Source organism: Pholcus phalangioides, unplaced genomic scaffold (assembly GCF_987345545.1).
Source record: "Pholcus phalangioides strain wild (caught in Gottingen) unplaced genomic scaffold, Ppha-v1.0 ptg000009l_1, whole genome shotgun sequence".
NCBI lineage: Eukaryota > Metazoa > Arthropoda > Arachnida > Araneae > Pholcidae > Pholcus > Pholcus phalangioides.
In genome coordinates this window covers 9,832,616-9,857,125 of record NW_028301602.1, presented here as the reverse complement: position 1 = coordinate 9,857,125, position 24,510 = coordinate 9,832,616, and the positions used below count along the sequence as shown (strand labels likewise).

Genomic DNA, 24,510 nt, shown 5'->3' with positions numbered 1-24,510 from the left:
CTTTATTTTGTTTTTCCACAATACTGTTAATAAATTCCCATTTCTTTTTATTAGTATCGCATTTCATAAACTGTTGCTTGTAATATTCATTTTTAACTAATTTAATACGGATTTTAAGCTCATTGGCTGTGCATTGATACGCTGTTCTGTATATTCTATCAAATGGATATTTCCGCATTTTTTTATACAGTTTTTCTTTTCTACGAACCATACGTAACAATTCGTTTGTCATCCAATTATTATTAAATTTATGCGTTCTCCTAGTGCGATATTTGAAATTATTTTTAATAGAATTCAATGCGAATGCAAAAGTTTTATATTGCGTATCGATATCAACATTATCCCTCCAATTGTATTTATAACTATTTAGAAAATTAGAAAGCATATTTTTGTCGATTACTGTAAAATACCTACAGTCAGAAATTTTTGAGCTTGGAACTGTATTATGGCTCAGTTTCATAATTATGGGAAAATGATCAGTTAGATTATTAATAATTATTCCAGAAGAAATAGTGGATGGGTTATTTTGTGATTTAAAAAAAATATGATCGATGCAAGTGGATGTATCTCTCACTCTAGTAGGCTTATTTATCAGACACTTAAAACCATATTGGCTTAGACAGTTCAGGTAATCAAGGACGTCAATACTGTTTGTGAAAATGTCTATATTTAAATCCCCTATAATTATAATATTATCGAAATTAAGGTTGGATAAAACAGATTGGAGCTCATTATTAAATTCAGCTATTGTGAATTGGTGAGAACGATAGATAGATAAGAGCGCAATATTAAATTCCCTACTGAATAATAGGATACATTCAGCCGTAGTGAAATGAATATCAATCTGATTAAAAATAAGATTTTTCCGTACAAAGACTGCGATTCCCCCCGACCTGCTATTTTCTCTGCAACAGAAAAACGAGTTGAAATTATCTAACTTATTATACAAGTTCACTTCATTACTATAAATCCAAATTTCAGAAAAAATTAATAAAGATATTTTGTTCAAACAACCTGAAAATTCTGCTAAAAAATTATCATAGTTAGCTCGCAAACTCTGAATATTTGTATGAAATATATTTAAACTATACTTGGTTGGTAAAGACGTAAAAAATGCACTTATATCATCCAGACCTGTAATAATTTTACAATCATAATCAGGTTCAGTTATTATATCAGTTAAGAAATCGAAGGTAAATCTTTTTCAGAGTTTATTCGTATGACTCTGGATGATTCATTCTTTCGCAAAAAAATTTTGCCGTCACGTACCCAACCAAACTTATAGTCATGCTCAGCTTTAAATTTTCGTACATGGAAAAACAACTTCTTCAGCTCAGGAGTTAAATGTTCATTGAAATATACCGGGATAGTAGAGAATCGGGAATTGATTTGTGACGCACTTACTTTTTTATCTTTCAGTTTCTTCAACACCTGATCACGCACCAGCTTAGACGAGAATTGAACGATAATCGGTTTAGGTTTGTCTTTATTCATACTAGGCACACGGTGAGCGACCATTATACTGTTGATCATTTCACATTCAGCCAAATCTTCGATCTTAGATAAGATCTGGGACAGATTTTCATTTTCTGATTCCGGGACATTAGTAATCTCCATGTTAGTACGCCTTGAATATTGCTTCAACTCAGTGATGTCATATTGCAGTTTCCTCATTTCGGATTTGATCTCCATATTTTCAGTTGCGAGAGTCTCATTCCTTGATTGCAATTCCTCATTTTTGTTCTGTAGCTGAATTATAGAGTCCTTCAGGTCTTTCATGACAGCATTATTGAAATCGATCACTTGCTTAAATTCTTCCAACTTGTTGGTTACGAAGTACTTGAGATCGGTGTTTTGTTGCACAATCCTCTCCAAGAAATCCGAAATATTCGGGCAATCACTACCGCCAGCAAAAGTATCCCTGGGAGAGGACGTACACGCTACACAAGTCCATTTCCTCTGTTTATCCTGTGACAGTTTACGTGCAGCCTTACCGCTGAATCCGCCACACGTGAAATGGAAACTTCGTTGGCACCCGCTACATTTGAGTCATAATTATAGTATAGTATTATTATTTAATATTTATAGTCATAATTATCATGATATAATTTATAAGTGATGAAAATTATCCATTCACAATTTCAGTAGAGATTGCGGATTCAAATTATGCTTCGTTGAAAAAAAAAAACGGGATAAGTGCACGAAAAGTGAGAACGACCAAAATTATCGGAATAAAACTCAAAATACGGGACATTCCTGGATAATATGTATTTTATTCCTGAATTTATATGACCCCTTATTTTACGGGACATATAATCACGCCATTCAGACTGTAAGTTAGTAGTCCGTCGAATTTTTTTCAGAAATTTTACTGGTCCTTGGGTTTAGAAAAGTTGAGAAACGCTGACCTTGCGAGTATTCAACTACAAGCCATATGGCCTCCCTTGGGATACTGCGATATTCTAAGAGGTCACGGGAAAATCAAATACAACTGGATCCATGACAGGTGGCTAAGGGAGAGGGGCCACAGAGAACCATGGAAATAAAATTACAGATGCGAAAAAATGAGGATTCAAATGAAATAAAGTGGGAAAACTGCGACTATTTTCAGAATCCAGCAGAACTGCTCGAAGAACCTGCGCCATCTTAACGCAAGGACCTTCTCGGGCATTTCCCGGAGTCCTCATGCCCATATAAGAGCTACACGATTAGATCTGGGGCTATGATTTCTGAGTGTAATTAAGTAGGTAAACATGCAACCCATTAGCTATTACTTCCAGATAATGGGCTTTCAGAAAATTCTGGGGGCCCCCTAGAGGCCCAGAACATCATTTTTATGTTGAGACGACCTAGCATGATGATGAACACTCGCAAGTGAACTCACACAGAATACAGTTTGAGGAAAACACTACATTCGGCAATATAAAAAATATCATGATTGTGTATGAGTTATAAATTAATTCCAAGAAATTTAAGAGTTTCCAATTTTTCTGCTTTTTTTTATCCCTAATCTCATCTCTTTTTTCTTCTTCTTCTTCTTTTTTATTCTTTTTTTTAACAATTTCATCCCTATTTTCTACTTTTTTTTGAGAAAAACATAAAAAATACGTTTTTTTTTGTGCTTGGGGACTCTTCTTATCTTTAAAAGCATGTCCAGTAGGAGGAGAAAAAATCGCGTTGCCATGGTAACACCTGATAATAAGGAAGAGCGTCCCGTTTTTTTTTTTATATATATTTATTATGATAAAAGAAAATGAAATGGAAAAGGAAAAAAAAAAAAATCGAAATCCCTCTCCGACAGGAAAGATCTTTTTCATCTTGTGTGTGTTCCCGAATTTTCTTCTATCACCAACAAGGAGATAGATCCTCCTATATAAAAAAAGGAAGCGTTTTATACCAGCGCCAAGAAAGTAGCCTACATGCATCTTGCGATTTATTTTGCGCAAGTAACCTGCAGATATTCTGTTCAAATAATTGGTTGTTCTCAAAAGCTGGTCCGAAGGTGCTCGGCAAGGGATTCACTGAAACTGGATTCGAAAATTCCATGTCAGGCGATAAACTTTTATTTTCGAAGGCATTGGACTTAACTAGTTCTTTTTAGAATATGGCTGGTTCGATTAATCGATCGATTATTGATCGCAGTTAAAAATTTCGGTTGAGTTAATCGAATCTTTCAATCCTATTAAAATTTTTATTAAAAGTTCATAATTTATTTTCAATCGCCTGACGAAACTGATTAGATTTCTTAAATCATATTCTTAGATATAGTATTCCTGATGTGACCATATTTTAAAAGATATTCTAATCTGTATTATATATTGCTTAAAAAAATATTTATTAGTATGATATTGTATTGTTTTTTTTGCATGCGCCACATAATCAAAAACCGATCACCGATCATAATTGAAGAATTATTAACAGTTGTGATTTTAATTTGATAGATGGCGGAAGTGGTTCCATTTTCCGTGATGTTTCTCAATATAATACATCCTCTGTACAGTATAGATATTTTCTAAATATCAAATTTCTCGTTCGGCTGATAAAATTTTATTTTTACCCGTTGGTTGGTTATGGACAAAAGTAACTGAGGAAGGCAGTCGCATCGGAGTCGAGGATTCTGTAGATGCTCGAGCACCCAAGGTAATTTATGGCATGTGCCTAAGAACCCCAAATTTGATCCAGAAATCAAAATTTCCTACATAAAGCTCAAGACGAACACCCACAGGTTCGAAACACTTCCGACGCGCCTGCAGAAAGGCAACATTTTTCATGATGAATAAGTTTACTAAATATGGACGTTTAGAGAGTGAGAGTGACTAATAATGAGAATATTTCCATATACACAGAGGTTCCGCTGCGTATGGGTTCGAATGTGTAACGATATTATTCATTACTTACGCACTGAATATGCGACAGTAAGCGTTGAACTAGGATTACCAGAAATTATCTCTTAAACTTGGACATGAGGACGCATGTGCGCATCTTTGGCTATGTTCCTTATATATATTTACAAGAGATGGCGCCACTACACCAAAAATGAAAAACAATTGTTTGCCAAACAAAACAGAACCAAACCTCCGATGCTTTTCAACGAAGGGTATTTATTAATTATCAAGCATTGAGTGCTGTTTCATTCATTTTGTTTGTTTTTGAATTGGAGAAGGAAGATAGTGCCAGATTCATTAATGAACTATCCCAGGGCTGTCTTATCGCATTGCCGACCAAGCAGGGCCCGGAGGCTCCTGATGCATAGGGACACTTCACGATAATGACTTTTTGCTGTCACTCACCCATTCTAGTCTAGTTTTCTTGACTACACATTCCTCAAAATTAGCCGCCCTGGACTATAGCTCACTTAACACCCCCCCCCCCCCCACCGTAAATATGCGTGTGTGTTAAAGTCACTCCTTCGGTAGTCCACCCGCTTTCACACCCTCTAGGTCACTGTTTTCGTTCTTCGCTCACCAGGTCATTTTTTTGATTATTCACATACATACTTGAACACTGTTTTTGTCACTCACATGCTGGATTTTTTTGTATAAACGGTACACTACCTCGTTAAAATTCAAAACAAAGAACAGTTATCTGAGGATCAATAACAAGAAAGATTTCTATGAAAGCTTTACGTGATCCAGGATTTTTAAGGGATTCCATGGTGTTTGATCGTACGGAACCTTAGAAGAGCTATCACGAAACCCCAGGGTTCCGCGGAACACCAGTTGGAAACCCGTGTGCTAGTTCACTGCATTTCACAAGGCTTTTATGACCCAAGAATTAGTAAAATGAGCAAAACAGTTTTCTGAACCCACTTAAAGTAGTGTTACTTCAATCTAATGTGGAAGATATTTTATATTACCTTATTATTTGATTTATTTCCTTAAAATTGTATTAGTTGATGAGTCTTAGTGTAGCAAGACACCCTAGGTTGGGATCTTTTGCAGTCCCCTCAGACCAAAGTGTTCTCATGTTTGATCGGGTAGAGTGGATGGATTTGATGGGCTGGGGAAGGTGTTGCTACTTTTCCAACAGGTATTCTTACGTTAGAGGTTTCGTAAGAAATATTTACGTGGGTATCTGTCTGGTAGTTCAAGTTCAAGTCCCCTCAGACCACGATATTCACGAGCCCCTTTATAATGAATTTATAGCGTGAAAGAAAAAAAATGATGAAGAGCGTCCCGGGCACCAAGGCTGGAACCCTGTCAGCCCTCCACCCTCCCCAAACATTTTGCCCAGTATTTTACACATTGTTTTTAGTCGATTCGTCTTCACATGTCACGATGATTCATGTCATTTCCCAAACATTCTTAATTCTATGTATCATGTATCTCATCTGTGTATATTTATGTTGTTTGTAAATTGTGAGAATGAATAAAATTTTTCCGTCGTAGCCACGCTCTCCGGGGCAATGTACTTAAATTGCGCAAGCGACAGAGCTTGGCCATGTTCGGTAAGAAAGTAAGCCATCAATTTCTAAGTAAACAGTAATTAATTATGCGTACATAACTGATTAACATTGGATTATAACTCATAGTTACTCTTTCGTTATGTTTTTTTTTCCTTTGATGTAATGTTTTATTGAGTTTCTATTGTTGTAGAAACGAGATTGTTGTAAATAGGAGATAATGACTAATATACGGTCATATTTTGAGATCCTGATCTTTTTTCTTGCGTTTCAATTTGTTTGCATTTGTGAAGACTATCGATTTATCACTTATCTATGTCTAGTCAAATGATCAAAATCCAGCTTAAGTGACATTCCACAGAACTTTTCTATCAACTACACACAGACGATAAACTACTATATATGATATCACAGCTCTCTATTTTTTCAATAATATGAAAATTAACAATCTATTGAGTGAATTGATCAGTAAAATAATGTTCCATTTAGTGTACGATAGTCATGAAAAGAATCAAGCGATTGTTGGGGAAAAAAACTCAAAGAATTTCTGCTACTAATATCGTTTGATGCATTTCTATGGAGAAATCTTTGTTCATGGAAACATAACATCCTCGTATTCATCAAAAGTGATGCATGCAATTTCTTTTGAATTCTTCATCCCAATTCATTGTGAATACAACTCGAGATTTGTTCCTAGGAAAATCAGCGCGATGACTCAAAGCCCAAATAACATCACACACAGGCGGTTTACCTCCGTTATATTAGTCCGCTCATGGAAAATCTTTTGAACTTTTGAATGCCTCAAAATCACGAAAGATTAATGATCGCCAGCGATTTTCCCTCACAATATACAAATGCATATATCTTCAACGATCCCCCCACTTTTGCCTCATCCTCAAAATTCATAGAGAGAAACCTTAATTTTGAGAACCGATCAAAACTCTCGAAGATACACACACAATGTATGTATGCAGTAGTACATAACATACACATACGGAAATCTCAAAAGGAGGAGGAGGAGGCTTCGCTTATACCTCCAGCGAGAAACCACTCGAGATTTCACCAAAGCATAAAGGGGTTGGGCAATTCTTAAGAATCGAGAGGCGAAAACATCTCCCTCTTTCTCTACCTTCCCTAATCACGATTCGTGTCTCGGAAAAGGCCACGGCAGTCATGCAAGAATTATGAGACCCGCTTTTAATTATTGCACGTGGTGAATTACAATAAGCTTTTGCTTCTGCTGCTGCTGATACCACCGCCACTACTTCTATGGGTTTGTTAAAGAGACCACTCGCGAAGAGAATGAGAGAGAGAGAGAGAGAGAGCGTGTGGCATCACTGCAAAGGCGCATACATATATGGCGTGTACATACGAGTTACAAGCACTTCTCTCCTTCGTGCCTTTCTGTAATATCGCAGTCAATCGAAGCGTTCTCTCACAGCAGCAGCAACGAACCAACCAACCAACCCTCCGGGAAGCGGAATGGATGCCAGTAAAGTACGGTATATATATATATATACAGCAGGTATACATGGGAAGTCATAAAAGGAGGCGAAACTGTCGGCTTTTCTAAAAGCAACGCCGAATGGGAAACTGTGGGGAATTTCCCATTTTCGTATATATGTGAAGTTCTTTTTCCTTACTTACATCCATGTCTTGTCAAGAAATGCTGGCTACTGTTGCTGCTGCTGCTGCTGAAGCAACGAGAATCGCTCTCTGCAAATGAGAGCCAAGGAGAGAGAGAGAGACAGAGAGACTTCGGAGATCCTTCTCCTTTCCTACCATATCCTTATATATTTCTTCACCTCCATTCCTTATTCTTATTATTTATTTTATTTATTTTATTTTTTGCAGAACCTTTTTGGAAGTTTTCTAGAAGGAGCCACGAGCTACTTCTCTTTTCTGTTCTCCTTGCTATCCTTCCGTTTTCTTCTTGTTCATCCTTCTCCTTGCCTTATTTCCTCCCATCCTCTATTCACATATTCTCTTGCTGTATATACCTCAGCGTGCTGATGCTGCTGCTCTGGAAACTCTTATAGAGAGAGAGAGAGAGAGAGAGAGAAACGCAATACTGTGGAAACAGGAAACCTTAAGAGGCGCCTTCCTGAATTCATTATGCATAGATTTTCTGCTGATTAGGAAAGAAAGGTTGGAGGCTTTCACAAAAGAGGAGTTATCAGAAATTTTACCTCCTTTGGAAGATAGGGATAGATAAAAAAAAAATGTGTACGTAAAATAAAAGTAAAAATTGAAAACGTGGATAGGAGTATGCAGATGACTATGATAGATAGAGAGAGAGAGAGAGAGAGAGCGGGGTGGGAGGGTTTGGGAATCTCAGGAGAGAAATTCAACCATCCATTCTCCTTGTGCAGGGCTTCCCTACTCAACGCAATTGGCTAGCCGCACCTGAATTTTCTGTCTCTCGCTTTTCCACCACGTCTCTTCTATCTACTCTCTTTTACGGGTGCCACCACCATCACCATCACCGGTAGTTGAACACGCAGCCGCCGAGAGACCAGAACTTTAAGGTTCCTACAGATTCTCTCTCTCTCTCTCTCTCTCTCTCTGAAGCACTTCCTTCTACCTTCTCCTCAAGGAGTTTAAATTGAATTCCACAGCTCTTGTTGGGGGATCTGGTAAGAGAGAGATAGGAGACACGTGGGAGGAGATGTACAGAGAAAGAGAGAGAGACAGACAGAGAGAAAAGACTCTTATCTGATCACTTGGGCGAACGGTTCCTTTCCACCAATCTTCAATCCTTCGCCCTACCACAAATGCAGTACTAGTGAGCGAAACCTCGTATAAGTGCGAACGGAAAAGGTGGAGAGTTCGAAACCCCCTGGACTTAGGGCTTTGCCGCAGTCTCTGTCTATGCTAACCTTTTCCTCTTTATACTCGAAAACGACTTTCGTGCCAATATATATAGGCTAAAGCCCCCCTGATGATGATGATTAAGCAGTTGGAAGAGCGAGTTTTGTGAGAAATTCGTTGATGAGGAGAAGGAGAGAACATCGCTCTCTCTCTCTCTCTCATTCTTCCCGAGGCCATTACCTCTCTTTCCTATCTTTTATGAGATAAAGGTCTCTGGTATCGATGAATGAAGAAGTTGTGTCTCACAGTCTTCATCCTCTTTGTCAAAAATCTCGTCAAGCCTGCAATCATACTCTAGTGGCACATCCACCAGCTTTCAAGGAAAAGTGATTTTTTTTTTTTTGGTTTTGTTTTCTCTCGAGCACGAATTACCGACGATATAGTGGAACTTTAACATTTTTACTTGCTTATTTCCACATTTTTATTTTGGTGGATAGTATGGAAAAGCAAAGGCCATAAGAGAAGAAGGTGGATCAAGTCTTGACGCTGATTCGTCAAATCATGCCCACGTGGTTAGGGGGTCCTTTCTGTATTACCTTGTTCTCGTGAACTTATAGTGTTCCAACTCTTGCACTTGTCCATCGGGCAGTCATAAAATTGTTGAAATTGGACGATATACACGCATGTTTCGTATTAATTTGATTAGGTAACTTCACAGCCTAAAGAAGGAAAAAATACATGTTAATAATAATGATCTTACAGTGGGCAAGGTACAGACAATTTGTCCGACATTCCTAAATTGAGAGAACGATGTCTCCAGCCAGGAGTTCTTAACATATGGGTCGCAGGAACTCCAGAGAGGGGCTGTTCAAATTCACTAAGTGTTACGGGGCCCGACCCGAAATTGATTCATTCGGTCTTCCGAGAGGGGTCATACGAATTTATTCACAGCCAAGGGTTTTCGAGCTGTGGGTCACGACCGAAACTTGATTAACAGGGGCTTCCGAAATCGGTCGTACAAATCCACTTACAGCCATTGATTCTCGAGCTATGGGCCACGACCAGAACTTGATTCACAGAGACTTCTTAGAGCCGCTGTGGTGGTCGAGTGGTCATAATGACGGACTCGCATCGCGGGGATCCGGGTTCGAACCCCACCGTCGCCGCAGTGGTGGTCGGCTGAAGTTGGTTTCCTGTGGTTCCCAACTTCGAGGCGCAAATGCGAGCCGATCTCCCCATTAAAAAAAGTCTCGCCACAGAGAGCAACACGCCTATAACGATAAATTACTCAATCATTACACTTTACTCACAGTTAGAAAAACTGGTGGCAGATGGCAGCACGACACATAACAAGCATTACACAGAAACGAACTTCACGTCAGGTTTCACTACACGTGCACACACATTCCCGCGTGTACCAATTCGTTAGAGGTTCCGCAGAGGAATATGGACGAGGTGCATGTGTGGTTTAATAGTAGTAGTAGTAGAGACTTCTTAGATGAGGCGCATGAATGTTCTTACAGTCTGTTATAAATGCGCTTATTGCATCACTTGTTTCACTAATTTCGAAGAACAAGCAGTGCCGTTGGTCGCAAAGCCGATCTTGTTGCTGGTTTTGGGTCGTTAAATATATGTGAGAATGAGAACAAGTTCAAACGTGGAATACCAGTACGATTGTTAACGATTTAGCGTATTCTTAGTAGCGCTATATAACTCCAAAAATGTGGTTCAAAGTTATCTATTATTAGATTGTTACCTATTATTAATAAAGTTATCTATTATTAAATTATCTATTATTAGATGCATATACTTTATATTGCTTTATTAATTTTCTTAATTCAATCACCTTAATTTTCCTTTCCGGCGTGGTATCCCAATAGTGAGACCACCTGTAGTTTTGAAACTTTACGTGCATATATATGCTTTGTATACTCCCTTGTAACTTTATGTAGCCTATCTATGCATCTCGCTACCGCAATAGTCACACTCTTTTTTCCTGTATAATTACTCACTCATGCACTAGGAAGTGCGTAACGCTTCCCCAAGCCGTTTGTGTTTCACATATAATTTGTAACTGGATTGTTTTTTCATCTATTTTCATGTAAAAATTGTGTATTGGATGATACTCGGAATGCAACGGACGAGCATGTGTGCTTTGATTTTTCACCCCTACTTGACTCTTCCTGCCTCTGTCATACTCTTTTTTACCCCGGCGGTGACCTATCGGTTAGAAATTCTTCGGAATATGGACTGGGTCGTCGTTTCGGTTAGTAAGTAAGTAAGTGAGACCACCTGTTTACATTGTTTTCTACGGGTTTTGGAAAGTATCTGACCTTCAAAGGGTTAAAGGAAAATATGAATTAAAATGCTGAAAGACGCACATTACTGCTTTAAATATAAAAACTTAGGAAGTAAACGAAACAGGATTCACACTATTCCGGAATAACCTAGGTCTCGAGGAGTCCGGATTAGAGAGGTTTTATTTTAGTATGAAAATTGAGTATATACAAGAACGTGGTTTGTGTTGATCTATTTTGCGAGCATGACAATGCCGCACTGAAAGCTGTGCTGAGATTTTCGGCATTTAAAAGAATGAAAATTCCCTCCCATCCCTACATGAAGGTGGTATTCGACGGGTTTTAACTAGGATTTTACAGGGTTACGAAAACTACGTAAATAGTCATTATTTATCATTTTTTTATGCCATCTTTCACCTGTAGATAATCATTAACGCATTTCTTTGTAAATCCCGCCAAATTAACGACAAACTCAGCTAATTTGGTGACAGATTCGATGATTTGACGATGACGTGACACCAAAAGATCTTTCCTGAAGCTTCCAGACTTAACTCTGCTGTACAAAAGCGCCGCCAAAGCAGAACTAAAGGCAGTTTGTTGAGTTTTTTAAGACTAGATGTCTTGTATGTGAGAGAAGCCGCTCTCTGTTTTCAGCATGTTTCGTCAAATCGCTGCTTGTGAGTTTACATGTAAATAGCTGATCTTTAAAATAAACCTTTGTTATCCTTCGAATGCTTCGTGCTTTGCCATCTCGAGTGCTTGTGAGGGACAATATCCAGAACACTATGGTCACAATTTTTGGATAGGAGATCGTGACTATAGTTTAAACCCTGTGGGTTAATGCCACCCAAAGACGTTCTAAAAATTTCAAAATCGGATGAATAGGTACGGCTGTAAACCGCTCAGAATAGAGGAACTTTAATTATATGTACACCCTGTTCATAATCAATAGTAAGTTATTAGTAACGTCTCAAATGTGTACGGATAGCTGAGGTATTACGATGTCAACTTATATTGCATGCATTAAACACATGCTTTATGCTTATGTGGTTTAGAGCAGTGGTTCTCAACCTTTGGAAGAACGATGTATCGAAGAGATATCAACCGGCCCGGTTGATATCTCTTTCGTCAGTGGAAAGCTCGGTCATACATACGACTAACGGGGAAAAAATGGAACGGTGAACCATTCATGGCCTGGTATGACTAATATTAGGGCCCGGTACCGGGTGGTTACCCACACGGGTTAAGGGCTTATATCCCAGAAGGGACAGAGCCCGGGTCGTGTCTGGTTTGACGGGCTGCGACCCGGCGGTTGAGAAACACTGGTTTAAAGAGCAATGATTTTTTTAAACTAAAAAATCTTTAAAGTCAACCTCTGACTCGCGAGCACCACGGTGATCTCTGAAGAACCCAGAGTACTCACGAGCACTTGATACTTGTATTGAAGGATTGAAATCATCCTGATATCATGCATATACTTGCCGTATGGGTGCTCTTCTTTTGATGATGGATACAAACAGTGCTCGCGACTAGAAAAAGGTTGAAGAGACCTCTGGCCTAAACAAAAAATATATAAAAGTTGCATATACAGTAGATATGTTACTGCCAAAGCTCGACATACATACATGCATGCGGGTATTATTTTGTAAATACCCTGTGAGAAATAGAAAATATGCATTTTAAAAACCTATCTGCTTTTATTCGCATGGTAATTTTTTAACGCGTTTTCTCATTTTGGGTACATATTTTGGAGTTTCTAACTTTTTCAGGATTTTTTAGTGTATATTTTGGGTTTTTAAATACGTCTTTTAGCATTTTTAAGTGCATATTCTGGCATTTTTAAGTTCTTATTCTGGCATTTTTAAGTGTATATTTTGGCATTTTTAAGTGTATATTTTGGCATTTTTAAGTGCATATATCGCTGCGTTTTTAGTGCATATTTCGCTGCTTTTTTAATGCATATTTCACCGCTTTTTTAGTGCATATAATCCGGACTTTAGTGATGAGCATCGAGGGGTGCTCGTGACTTGCAAAAATCAAATAGATCACATTAATTCATACCTTATAATTTTTGAAAATTATAATTTACAAACGTATGAAATACATTTCACTTCAATTTTTCTTCGTAATTATTAACTATCACTTATCACTATTTTAAGAATTTAGATAAGAGAGACGTGAGAAACTTTCTCTCCGTTATTCCACTGACGAATTTCGTCCGTCATTTAAATTTATTTATGAAGAGGGAATGCCTTTCATTATATGCAGCCATTAGTCTACCACTAATTAGTAAATTCCATTCAATAAAAATTGGAAAATATTTCCGAATATTTCCAATTCGGTTTCTCGATGCAATATTTCCATATCTTTTCGTCTTATAATTACAGAGACATATACAAAATCATACCAGATATATACTACATAATTACGAAGTCACATATTTTGCTATTCTTACCACCAGTGAGAACGGAATACAAAAATACACCATCTTCGCTTAATTAGGTCTTGATGTTTCTCCCTCTTTTTCTTCGATTCCTATTTTTTTATTTCTTTTATGAATCGCTGAGAGTAAGTAAACTTAACCAAAGTTCTAATTAGCGAATAATCTTTCAGAATAAGTCACATTCGTCTTATATATATACACGAATACACTGTCCGAGTTCTATTCCAAGGGGGGAAAAACCCAAGTTTCTGTCATTAAAAATATCTTGGATATGAATTAGCCATTTTAATTGAATGGACTGATGTTTAATGAGAGAACCTACGAGTTTCTCAGAGAAAGATCCTATTTTTTTTTATTATATTTATCCCCGTAAATGTTCATTAATTTATCGTAAATAAGTAAGTTTTATGACGTCAAAATGTTCATATTCCTGATATTTATCCGGAGTTAATTAATATAAAAGTTGTTTATGTTATTTTATTAGTTACAAATGCCTGTTCATATTTCTGAGAAATCGAAATTATGTTTATTTAACATAAATGTTTAAAAGTTTTAGTGATATTTCCAGCTTTTATGTATAATCTATGTATTGAACTCCATCATGAATAGAGTAAGGAAGTTCAGGCAAAATGCCACGAATGCCTTTTTTTGCTTATTTTCGAACTTTTTGTGTAGAAATACCTTTTTTTAAATTTTTCTTGAGTAAATTCCCATTTTGACATTACTTTATCATTTCCTGAATTTTTTGCATTTCCTGATTATTGAATATGCAGAGTGGATACTATCGACCGCCCAATTCCTTGTGAAAAGCTATCAAAGAGAAGTGTTTTCCATTTTAGTATCGAACGAATATTAAAAGAGTTATAATGATTTGAAATTTTGTGACGAGTCAGTTTCTAACGGTCAGTTACGTGCCAAACATTCAACGAAAAAAATGTTTTCCTCCATGCCGTGGCGTTGCCGCCAATCGAAAATAAACTGAAATATTCAACTCTGTTAGAAGAAAAGTTCAGGTTTTTTTTTCCTTTCACGATTGGCGATTTTTCCCTTTCGTGCAGTGGGATATTAACCTTGTTATTACGTGTTACCTTCGCCCCCACCATATTGGTAAATTTATCACCAGATTTGTAAAGCGTTCTTGCTAATAAGAATAAAATGGGTTGAAGATTTAAATAAAAATCTTTTAAAATTCTCAATGCTAAAAATATCCAAGTTCTACAGAATATGGGCTCTAAACTTCACGAATAAACATAGAATAATGTCGGAATAGTAAAGGCAGAGAAATTTCAAAAAAGGCATTTTTGCAAGAAAAAGTTTGAAAATTGGCAAAAAAAGGCATTGATGGCATTTTGCCTGAACTTCCGGGCACTAGTTATAGCCATAATTATTGGTCAAATCAAAAAAAACTTTGCTGCGTAAATTTTTCATAAGGAAACACGTGTGTAATTATTGAGCGGTCGATGGTATCCACCCTGCGTATTTTTTTACTCCACCAAATAAATGTCATTGCAGTATTTTTCAGAAAATACCGCTTTGCTATCTCGTATATTCTGCCGTGATATGTTCGGACAGCATGAGCCTGCCCGAGCGTTTAGGTCCGTTCAAAGACGGTATACATCTTTTTATTCCCATTTTTAATATTCAGTCAACCTTTATGGAATCCCTCAGTTCAATCGATTTCTCCGACCGAGCACGAAATTTGTAGGTAAACATCCCCGAAAGAAATAAGTAACGGAAGAAATCTCCTTCGAGAAATCCAAGTTAATCCCTGGCCTATAGTCAGTCTGATTTATAGATCATTTATAACCGTGGTCATTTGTGTGAGTGCATCATTTCATTCTTATTCCAGTAGGACTGATTTCACTGAAGAAAGAAAGAAAGGAAAAAAAAATGTACCATACATCGGCGCCAGATTAGGCTTCTTTCAATGTCCCTCCAGGTCTACCAGAGATGATTAATTCGCTTAAAGTACAGAAATGGCAAATCGCTATAGAAGAATCAGCAGAGAAAAAAAAAAATCCATCCGAATGCCCCCAGGTATGCCCTTGGAACATACAAGAGGTAAATAAGTCTATTTCAACCTGATGTTTTGTTGCCGATGGTTTTTTTCTTCCTTATATATTGAGTAGAGTAGATAACTGAATAACTTAACTTCCCTTCTTCAGTTTAGGATTCCTATTCTTCCACAGAAATAGTGAATACTAAGGATTCAGAACATGGTTGATTGAACACCCTTTTCCCTAAGTTAAAAGTCGGCAGATCCTGTCTGCTCAGCATGCAGATACCAATCAGTCTATAGAAAACGACTGACTTCATGAAAGAGGCGGAGAAGATAATTTCTGGTAGAATAGAAGAGAATAGAATTGAAAAGAAAAGCTCATGTGGTCTAGTCTGTGGGTCCAGACTGATAGGAAAGTGAAATAAATATACTGTATATAATTTTTTTTCTTTACGTGGAATTGTAAGTATTTGAATGGTCAAATAACTGACCCCACTCCCCTGTTTCGGAATCTATAACCGAGGCAATCTGGTTTCAAATGAGTCTGCATCTAGGTGGGCTGAAATGGATCCAAATCAAAAACAACTTCGATGTCGGTCGTCTGCAAGAGAAAAAAAAAGTCATTGTTGAAATCAAGAATGCAAGGTTGTTATTATTATTATTTTAAGCGTGCATGTCATAATAACTGCCGTAGATTCATCCATCAAAGTTGTGGTGATCCATCAATAATGGCAGAATCTCCATTTATTTTGTTCTAGGAGGTCACTCCGAATATGCCGTGTGAATAATATTGAAGTCGTTACACACCTACGTAAATTCCAGACATAGACGGTATTAAGCTTTTATAGTAAAATGACAAGACTAAACCTTGTTTACAGCGCTCTTATTGGTTGAATTCTGAAGTCAGTGCTCCATTTTCATAGAGTAATAATCAATTGAGAAAAGTTTTAGATAATTACCGATTTGAATGCGAAATAGCGTCATTTCTGCACGAATACTGCTGATACGAAAGGGCGCGGTAGCCCATGTTGATAATACACTTAACGTATCAATTAAGGCCACATTCCGAAGTTTATGAGTAGGAAACAGATTCCAAATGCGAATTAATCATTTGGAAACAGAAAAGGTGCTAAGACAACCGGACAAGCGTAGAAATTTCCATTTGACAAAACTCTTAGAAAGAGACATGAAAGAAATTGTCAATAAATTTTGTATTGCGGCAAGTTACCTATCCGCACAATACTGTCGAACCGTTGATCCTAGAGCAGGGTGACCAGATGAGGTGCCCGCGAAAATGGGACGCATCCAGAAAATCATTGTTAAAAATGAAGAAATCCATTAATCCGGGACGAAACCCTGACAATTTCAAAACTCTCATTTGGTGGTCATTGCAGCGTAAAATGGCAAACTAACAATGCATCACGAAAATATTATCACAATACTTCTGCACTGCATGAATGCTCAAAAACAAGTATAACATCAGGATATAATAAGAGCCACAGATGCCAGGTGTCCCGTCCCGTATATACGTGATTGAAGGGCGTATGCCACGAAGGGTGAGAGAGCGATGCGTTTCATTATATATTTATAAATTACTGGGAAGGGAGGAACTCTTAAGTAGGACTATTCTTAGCAAGGCCGGAACTGGGGGGGGGGGGACTGTCCCGGCTGGCCAAATTTAGGGGGCGGCAGTTTTTTAGGTAGGAACAAAGAACACCGTTACAAAATTATCGAATTTTAAGGTCGTAAAGGGTGGCAAAAATCCTAGTTACGGCCCTGATCACATATTATATCGTTTATGCTTCTACCAACAGCCAACCCTCGGTTTACGAACTTGCTAATTCTTTCCGGAAGTCCGTTCTTGAACCCACAGAGTAATAATACTATAGAGTGCGCGCGAGGGGTTACAATGTGAAGCAAAGATCCGGAGTCACGTGATTCCGGTCGAAAGTCTGGTCAGGGAATCTCGCTGGCAATGCTTTCCTTATGGCTGTTCGTATGACGATCTCCAAGTGCTGTCTTATTTTTCATTAGAATGGTCACCACGTGTGCAGCTTTCGGATGTTCTGAACGGTTTAGGAAAGGAGGAACATTATCCTTTCACAAAGGAATACTTTTTTGCTTATTCCCCTTCTTATAAATTAAAAATTGGAATATTAAATTGACGATGCAATGGATTTCTGACGTAATCTCAGTTTCTAACGACTCCATTTTGGATTTAATTCAATTAAAGTTCCAAGTTTTGGTAAAATTCAAATGGCATGAATCATTATTAAATGTTTTAATAGAATTTTTGGCAATAAATGATTGAAATTGTGAGTTTTATGAAGTTTTAACTGAAATATACGTCTCCGCAAGATTTGGCGAGATTTGGCGAGCTAGTGAGTTCATTCGAGTTTTGCTCAACTTGGAAGAAAATATGCTTTTCAGATGGAGAAATTTATGAAAAATATTCTATTTAAATAGAATGTGAGGAAAACTTCCCCCCCCCCCTCTAGACAATTGCAGTTTTGCATAAAAATGCATAACAACCTCTAAAAATAATAGTATTTTTACCCCTCTTCGTAACGGTTATGTTTGCATATGCTGATAAATACAGCAAAAGCCAACATGAACTAAGCCGATGAAAAAAAATCTCTCTCTATCTTCGCATTTATTATTAATTTAATTTTTATGGCGAAATATGTGTAGTGCACGCATCTCATACGGACAGAACTAAGTTGTTGAAATAAAGTGATATTTCAGCATGGATTTTTTCCATATTCATTAAACTTACTAACTTCATTTTGAGAATTATTCGATTCATTCGTAAAAAGTGATAAATGCTACGAAATTCATCAAACTTACTAAAAATATTGGTAATTATGCATATATTTACCAACTATTATGCATAATTTCTGAAGATAACGCGCACTACGGATTTATCAAATTTACAGTAACATAAACATTATATATTTGTTGTATACAATATTTTGTTTCCTGTGTGTGTATAGATATTTAGAAAGCTATTAAAAACTGTGCCAAAAAAATTTATTTCATGAAATTTATACTGTTTATATTCACTTCCTTCAAATATTATATATTCAATTAAAATTTAAAAACCCATGTGTTAAGAAATTATTAAGAATTATCACTTAATGGAAAATAAATAAATTCCGTTTTCCAATATTTGTTTATTTTATAGAATTTATTTTTTCAAATCTGATACTCCCTAAATATTTCACATAAAAATGAGTGAAATTCATTGAAAAAATGAAGGAAAGTTTTCATCAACTTGATCGAATTGAGTCAAATTTCGTTACAGCAACATCCTAGCTTCTGCGAAAACGCGCCAAATGTAATAGCGCAGAACCTGTTCTTTCCCCGACAATACTGCTCATCTTTTCTTCACGTTCGACAAGTTTTATGAATAGCGTGCGCGGTCTATTTATATCTTAAGTCTATGCTTGAACCAAATGGTTCAGAAACCGAAATAGTCCCCCTTCCCCCCCAATAGAAATCAATGTAAAATTCATTACTTTCCCTCCAAGGAATCCCAATATTTTCAGTGTGAACTTCCAGAGCACTCTTTTGAGTGCTTTGCTCTCAAGTGCATTACGTAAAACCGATTGAAATCATTAGACAAATAGGCTACTGAAAACGCCTTTCCCTGGAAGAGACAATCGCAGCCTTAGCAGATAACGGGATTATTCCGATATCAGAGCAAATGCCGGGCTGTGTCTGGTTTCTAGGACCAGTGCATCTTAGGACCTATGTAATATTATAATCTTAGTCCCTTTTAAATAAGGACCATTCAAGTATTACGCCACGCAAATTTTAAGCCATTTTTGACTCTTCCCCCCCCCCTCCCCCGTCAGCAAAATTTCGTCAGCTCTGCCCCCTACCTCCTAACTCATATTGGTGGGATCTCCAAACTCATATGGACCCCCCTCCCCCAAACTCATTGAGGGGGACTCGCCCCCCCCCCCGACGATGGAAATTTTATTTTTTCAATGCAAAAAAATATTTAAAAAATAAATAAAATTTCGAAAGGGAATATCTTTTATGTTATTATAATCAATTTCTGTTCATTTCAATGCTATTTCAGTACTAAGAACTCAAAATTTCCCGAACAAGAAATTCATTGCGACCCACTCTCTAAGCCATATATGCTAAACCCGTGGCCCGCGTACCGAATGGGGCCCTCAGGGTTATCTGATGTGGCCCACTACCTCAATCCTGATTTTGTAAAAATGAAAACTCAGCGGCACATTTACAGATAGCTTAAGTGATTCGTGGCACATTTAGAGATCCCTAAAGTGGCACGTGGCACAGTTTTAGAGCCCTTAAGTGGCCCCCATCACTCAAGTTACTCGCTGCACATTCCCAGATTACTTAAGTGATCGCGGCATAATTATTTAAGTAATACTTGTCACAGTTCCAGAGCACTTAAGCGGCCCGGACACATTTGCGGATCACTTGGATCCGCGAAACATTTAGAGATCACTAAAGTGGCTTTGTATGGGATTTATCAATAGGAAGAATTTTAGTTCAGGTGCCCACAAACTAATAAAAGGTTTTTCTCATTTTTGGTGCATCGAGTAAGTCGCCATTAAGAATATTTAATATTTTTATAAATAATGGTCGACGGCGTAAGCATCATCCAAACCCTCCCTTCCCCCCTTTTGTCATCAAAAGGCAGAAAATTGGAAAAACCCCTCTCCCCCATCGATGCCGACGTAATACTTGAATGACCCCTAAAAGTCTCATTCAAAGAAAACTGTTCATCTCCTCCCCACATTAATTTGATGAGCGCGAAAACTTTCATGTAATGAACACGTAAGCAGTGTTACAAACTGAAGACAAAAATTTACTTTCTCGCTCAACCAGAAGCATTCCTTTACAAATCATGCCTATTCTCATAACATATAGTACTTTGAGTTTAACCGCTCAAAATTGTGATAAAAATGTGACTCTGTTCAATAATATCTCCAATTCAATAATTTTAAATCATGAATTCCTATAAACTCATCAGACTTTAACCTAATGTTTTAAGCCGATTAAAAGAGGTTATTACGTAAAATACTCGGTCATAATCCGGGATTGAAACCTCACGACTGTAGTCGTATATTAATTTACGATAAAAATTACTTATTTAGATGAGTATCGAACAGTGGAAAATCATGTTCTAGTAAGGTTCTTTTAGGATAAATTTTGGTGCTATTTGTTGTGGGTGTTGCGGTAGAAACTGAAAATTCATCTAGCTGAACCAAGCATTAAAAAGTCTGATTTTCACTAAAATATGTGAAATTTGCGTCGTTTTCATAAAAAACCTAAATTCGATTCAAGCGTATTTCATACAGAATTCTCAGAAATTTCCACTCAATTCTTATTGCCCTTTAGATAGAATGCACAGTAAATATAGAATCAAAACTTCCATGTCAAATCGTATTGATTTTCTCTAAAAACTGCATTTAGGTAATTATAAGAAAATTACCATCCTCTTATGGAAAATATTTGTACATACCAAATTTCCTTTTGGAAGAAAGTGAAAAGAGCGCTTTAAAAAATAGGCAGCCACATTGGCGTACGCTGGAGGGGGGGGGGGGTCTAACCCCCCTTGAGCCAAGATTATAGCGTTATTTTGCAGGAAAAAACGCAAATCCCCCCCCCCCTCAGAAGGAAAAAAAATCTGGAACCCCCCCCCGAGAAAATTCTGCGTACGCCTATGGGCGCAGCCATTGAATAAAATACCGAAAATCTTCACTAGAATGCATAAAGTTTTCGTTTTATACAAAACTAATGTCATCGTTTCCACCAAATCGTTGTCCCTCTAAAAAATTAATTCAAATTTTCGATTGTGTCGAAAATGAATTTTAAAAAATAAATTTGATTCGAACTTGTTTTTTTTTTTTTTGTTGAACATTCTTCTTTTTAAATTCAGATACTATCTAGAATAGAGAAATCCAAAATTTATCTCCTTGAATTCGGATTTAATCTCGTGATTATCATGTTCAGGTTCTATAAAGACAGATATCAACGTTTTGAACGTCAATAATAACTATAAATAAATTTATTGACATAAATTTATATTGTTTTAAACAATATATTTATTAATAAATAAATCTATTGACGAAAAAAATAAATGCCATGGAAAGTTAAAGGACGTGAGTTCGATACCCCGCCGGGGCAGTTGAATTTTTTCTCTTTCCTAAACATATTTTCGCATCAGCCAGCTGTTAAAAACCTTTTGTAAGAACTTTCTTGTCCATCTTACCTGTTGCAATTAATGCATTAAAAATTCATATAAACGTGTCACTAAATCTATAAAGTTTGTATCATTTCGACGGAAACATATTATTGAAATATTTAATTAAAAATTAATTATTTTTCAAACTAAATTAAATGAAAGTTCAAAGATTCGAATGGGTTTTGTAGGATACTTAAAAAAATAACAATGCAATGCATTAGAAGTCTTAAATCCTTCACTAAAATTTCTGCCGATTCCACGGAGTCAAAGTATTTTTAAAAAAACTTAAAATTTTTAAAAAAAAGCAATTAAAAGTTCTTATTAAAACTAAATTCCACGAAAATTCTCAGATTCGAACTTTTTTTTCAGAATATTCCAACAAAATAAATTCGATTAAAAACCTAAAATTTTTAGTAAAATCATACGTTTCAATTTTCAATGAATTTGGATTGAAAATTAATTTCTGAAAATTCTAATTCATTCATCCAAACATATTTTCTAGAAAGTTCTCAAAAAGAAAAGAAAAAAAAAATTATTTTTCCTTCTTACATAAAAAAACCTCTACCCTAATCAAAAGTATTTTCAGGAAAATTTCCAAAAAATAATAATATTCTCTTCTACTTACATTTAAAAAAAAAGTTCGATTTAGAACGTAAAATTTTCACTAAAATTTGTGAAACCGTACTTTTCAATTTTCAATAAGTCGAAAGTTTCAATTCAAATTTAATTTTTAAAATTATAAAATGTTTGCCAGAAAATCCCTCCCCCAAAAAAATCTGCTTCTTACATAAAAAAAATAGTTCGATTCAAAACCTAAAATTCAAACTAAATTCTAAAGAATTGTGAGTTTCAATTCTAAACACATTTCGATTAAAAATTAATTTTTGAAAAAACATTCCCTAATCCGAAGGTATTTCCTGGAAAATTCTCAAGGAAAAAAACCACATATTTTTCCTTCTTACTTATAATACGTCGTGAACACTCTTTCTGTCATTGACGCAGAACGGATATCTTTTCCTTTGGCTTCTAGAAAGCACTCTTTAGTACAATAAAAGACAACCAAAAAAAAAAAAAAAAATGTGTAATATCTCCTGCCGGGATAAGTTTACTAAAAGAAGAATAAAAATTCGAAATAAAAGAAATTTTTTTTTCAGAAAATATCCTATTTATTTATTTTTTTCCCCAGAAATGAAAAAAAAAAAAATCCATACCACCCTGAGCTGAAGAAATAATACACGTATATGGATATAAATACGGTGCCGCTCTACTGGACAAAGACGATCTGAAGACGACTGAAAGAGAGATCGGAGAAGACATTGAAGGTAAGTTCCACAGATAGGGTGGAAGGGAAAGATAGCCCCCGTGTATATCTCTCAGTTATCTTTCCTCCAATGATATATCCATCCAGCAAGCCCATTGTTCACGTGAGCCCACCACATGGGCTCGCTCTCTCTCTCTCTCTCCATCTCCACCAGGTTCTTGCCACTGGATTTCCGCCAAAACTACTACATCAAAGAAGCTCTGCCGCTGCTGTTTCAATGCCCGACACAAAGACACTGACATGTGCATTCCTTCTACCTACCCACTCTTGTCTACCTTCTGTGTGTCATCTATACCTACCATCTATAGATGAGCAAGTACAGTAGCCTGTCTTCCAGTCCCCTTCCCCCTATTCTGGTATGCTTGCTTCTCTTCTTCATGGTATGACGTTATCTATAGTTTCGTTTTGTGGTGGAAAAAGTTGGACATGGACGGGAAGGGGGAGGAATATCTGGTTATAGGTTGAGAAAGATATTTTATGAAAGGGATATTCTCTATTACCGATGAGATAGAGCGGGAGAGATGGCAAACATGGTGTCTCCTGACGCCATACTCCCACGTCCAACCTTCTGGCAGTCCAGCAGCACCATTGTCTGGCTGTGAGAGAGAGACGGATCCACACACACACAGGCCACCAATACGTCGACCTCACTACCAGGATCGCCAGGAATCCATGTAATAACCCAACCAGCAATGATAAATGATAGTGTTGAACGAAAAGGAATCGTTCTACCTTTTTTTTTTTACAGGAGGGTGGGATTCTTTCTCTCCTTCCGATCCTGGGATCGATATTCATTGTTCTCTCTAGTTCCTGAGAATAATGGTATCATCATCGTACGTGGTAGAATGGATATACTTGCGTTTTTCGGGTTGGGAAAGGCATTTACTGAGCTTTTTTTTTTTTTGTCCCTTGTTCGGTTTTTTAGTGTACATAAGGGATATAACAACGTTGTACGAGATCCGTGTAAACATTCTGTCGATGTCGCCTGATGACGTGGTCTTCTCCAGTCGATAGAATATGACGTGTAACTTCATTTAGTCATGTTGAATGAATGTTGCTTCCCCTCGTTTTTAATGGGAGAGGAAATATATTTGGTTTTTTTCTTTGTTCTGAGCTGTCTTTGTGTGAGCATTGGGGGATTATTACCAGATTAGGATTAATTGCATTCTGCGTATTAACGAAAGCTTTCCTAGGGAAGGTAAAGGCAATGGAGTAAACTAATTTCATGAAGGAAAACAAACACAGCTTTTTTTTTTAGAGTTGAAGCTGTAATTTATTTATTAGAGTCGGAGAGATAGGGTGGAGCTGTTGTGAAGTTGACGGTATTAATTAAATGTTGCAATGTCTGAGGCATGTGTTGCATTTTACCCTTTTGTGGGTCGTATAAGAGCAAAATTATTTCTTCGAAGATAGTACAGCATGAGTGAAGAAATAGCACTGAAGTCATCAACACACCGAATAAAAATTACACCCCATGTTAGCTCGCTTGTGTAAATTATATGGAGTTT

At 36.8% G+C, this 24,510-nt stretch overlaps 1 protein-coding gene and 1 long non-coding RNA gene across 3 annotated transcripts in view; one reads left to right on the top strand and one right to left on the bottom strand.

Moving 5' to 3' along the window:
• The window catches only part of LOC149081721 (uncharacterized), a 124,904-nt gene that overhangs the window by 77,578 nt on the left and 22,816 nt on the right, over positions 1 to 24,510 (top strand). The gene's annotated exons all lie outside the window — the stretch shown is intronic.
• LOC149081722 (uncharacterized) lies at positions 1,169 to 23,591 on the bottom strand. Its single transcript, XM_089236941.1, has 2 exons — positions 23,503 to 23,591; positions 1,169 to 2,038 (listed from the first exon to the last, which is right to left on the bottom strand). Exons 1-2 carry the CDS (start codon positions 23,589 to 23,591, stop codon positions 1,180 to 1,182), a joined length of 948 nt encoding a protein of 315 aa, XP_089093067.1. The 3' UTR covers positions 1,169 to 1,179.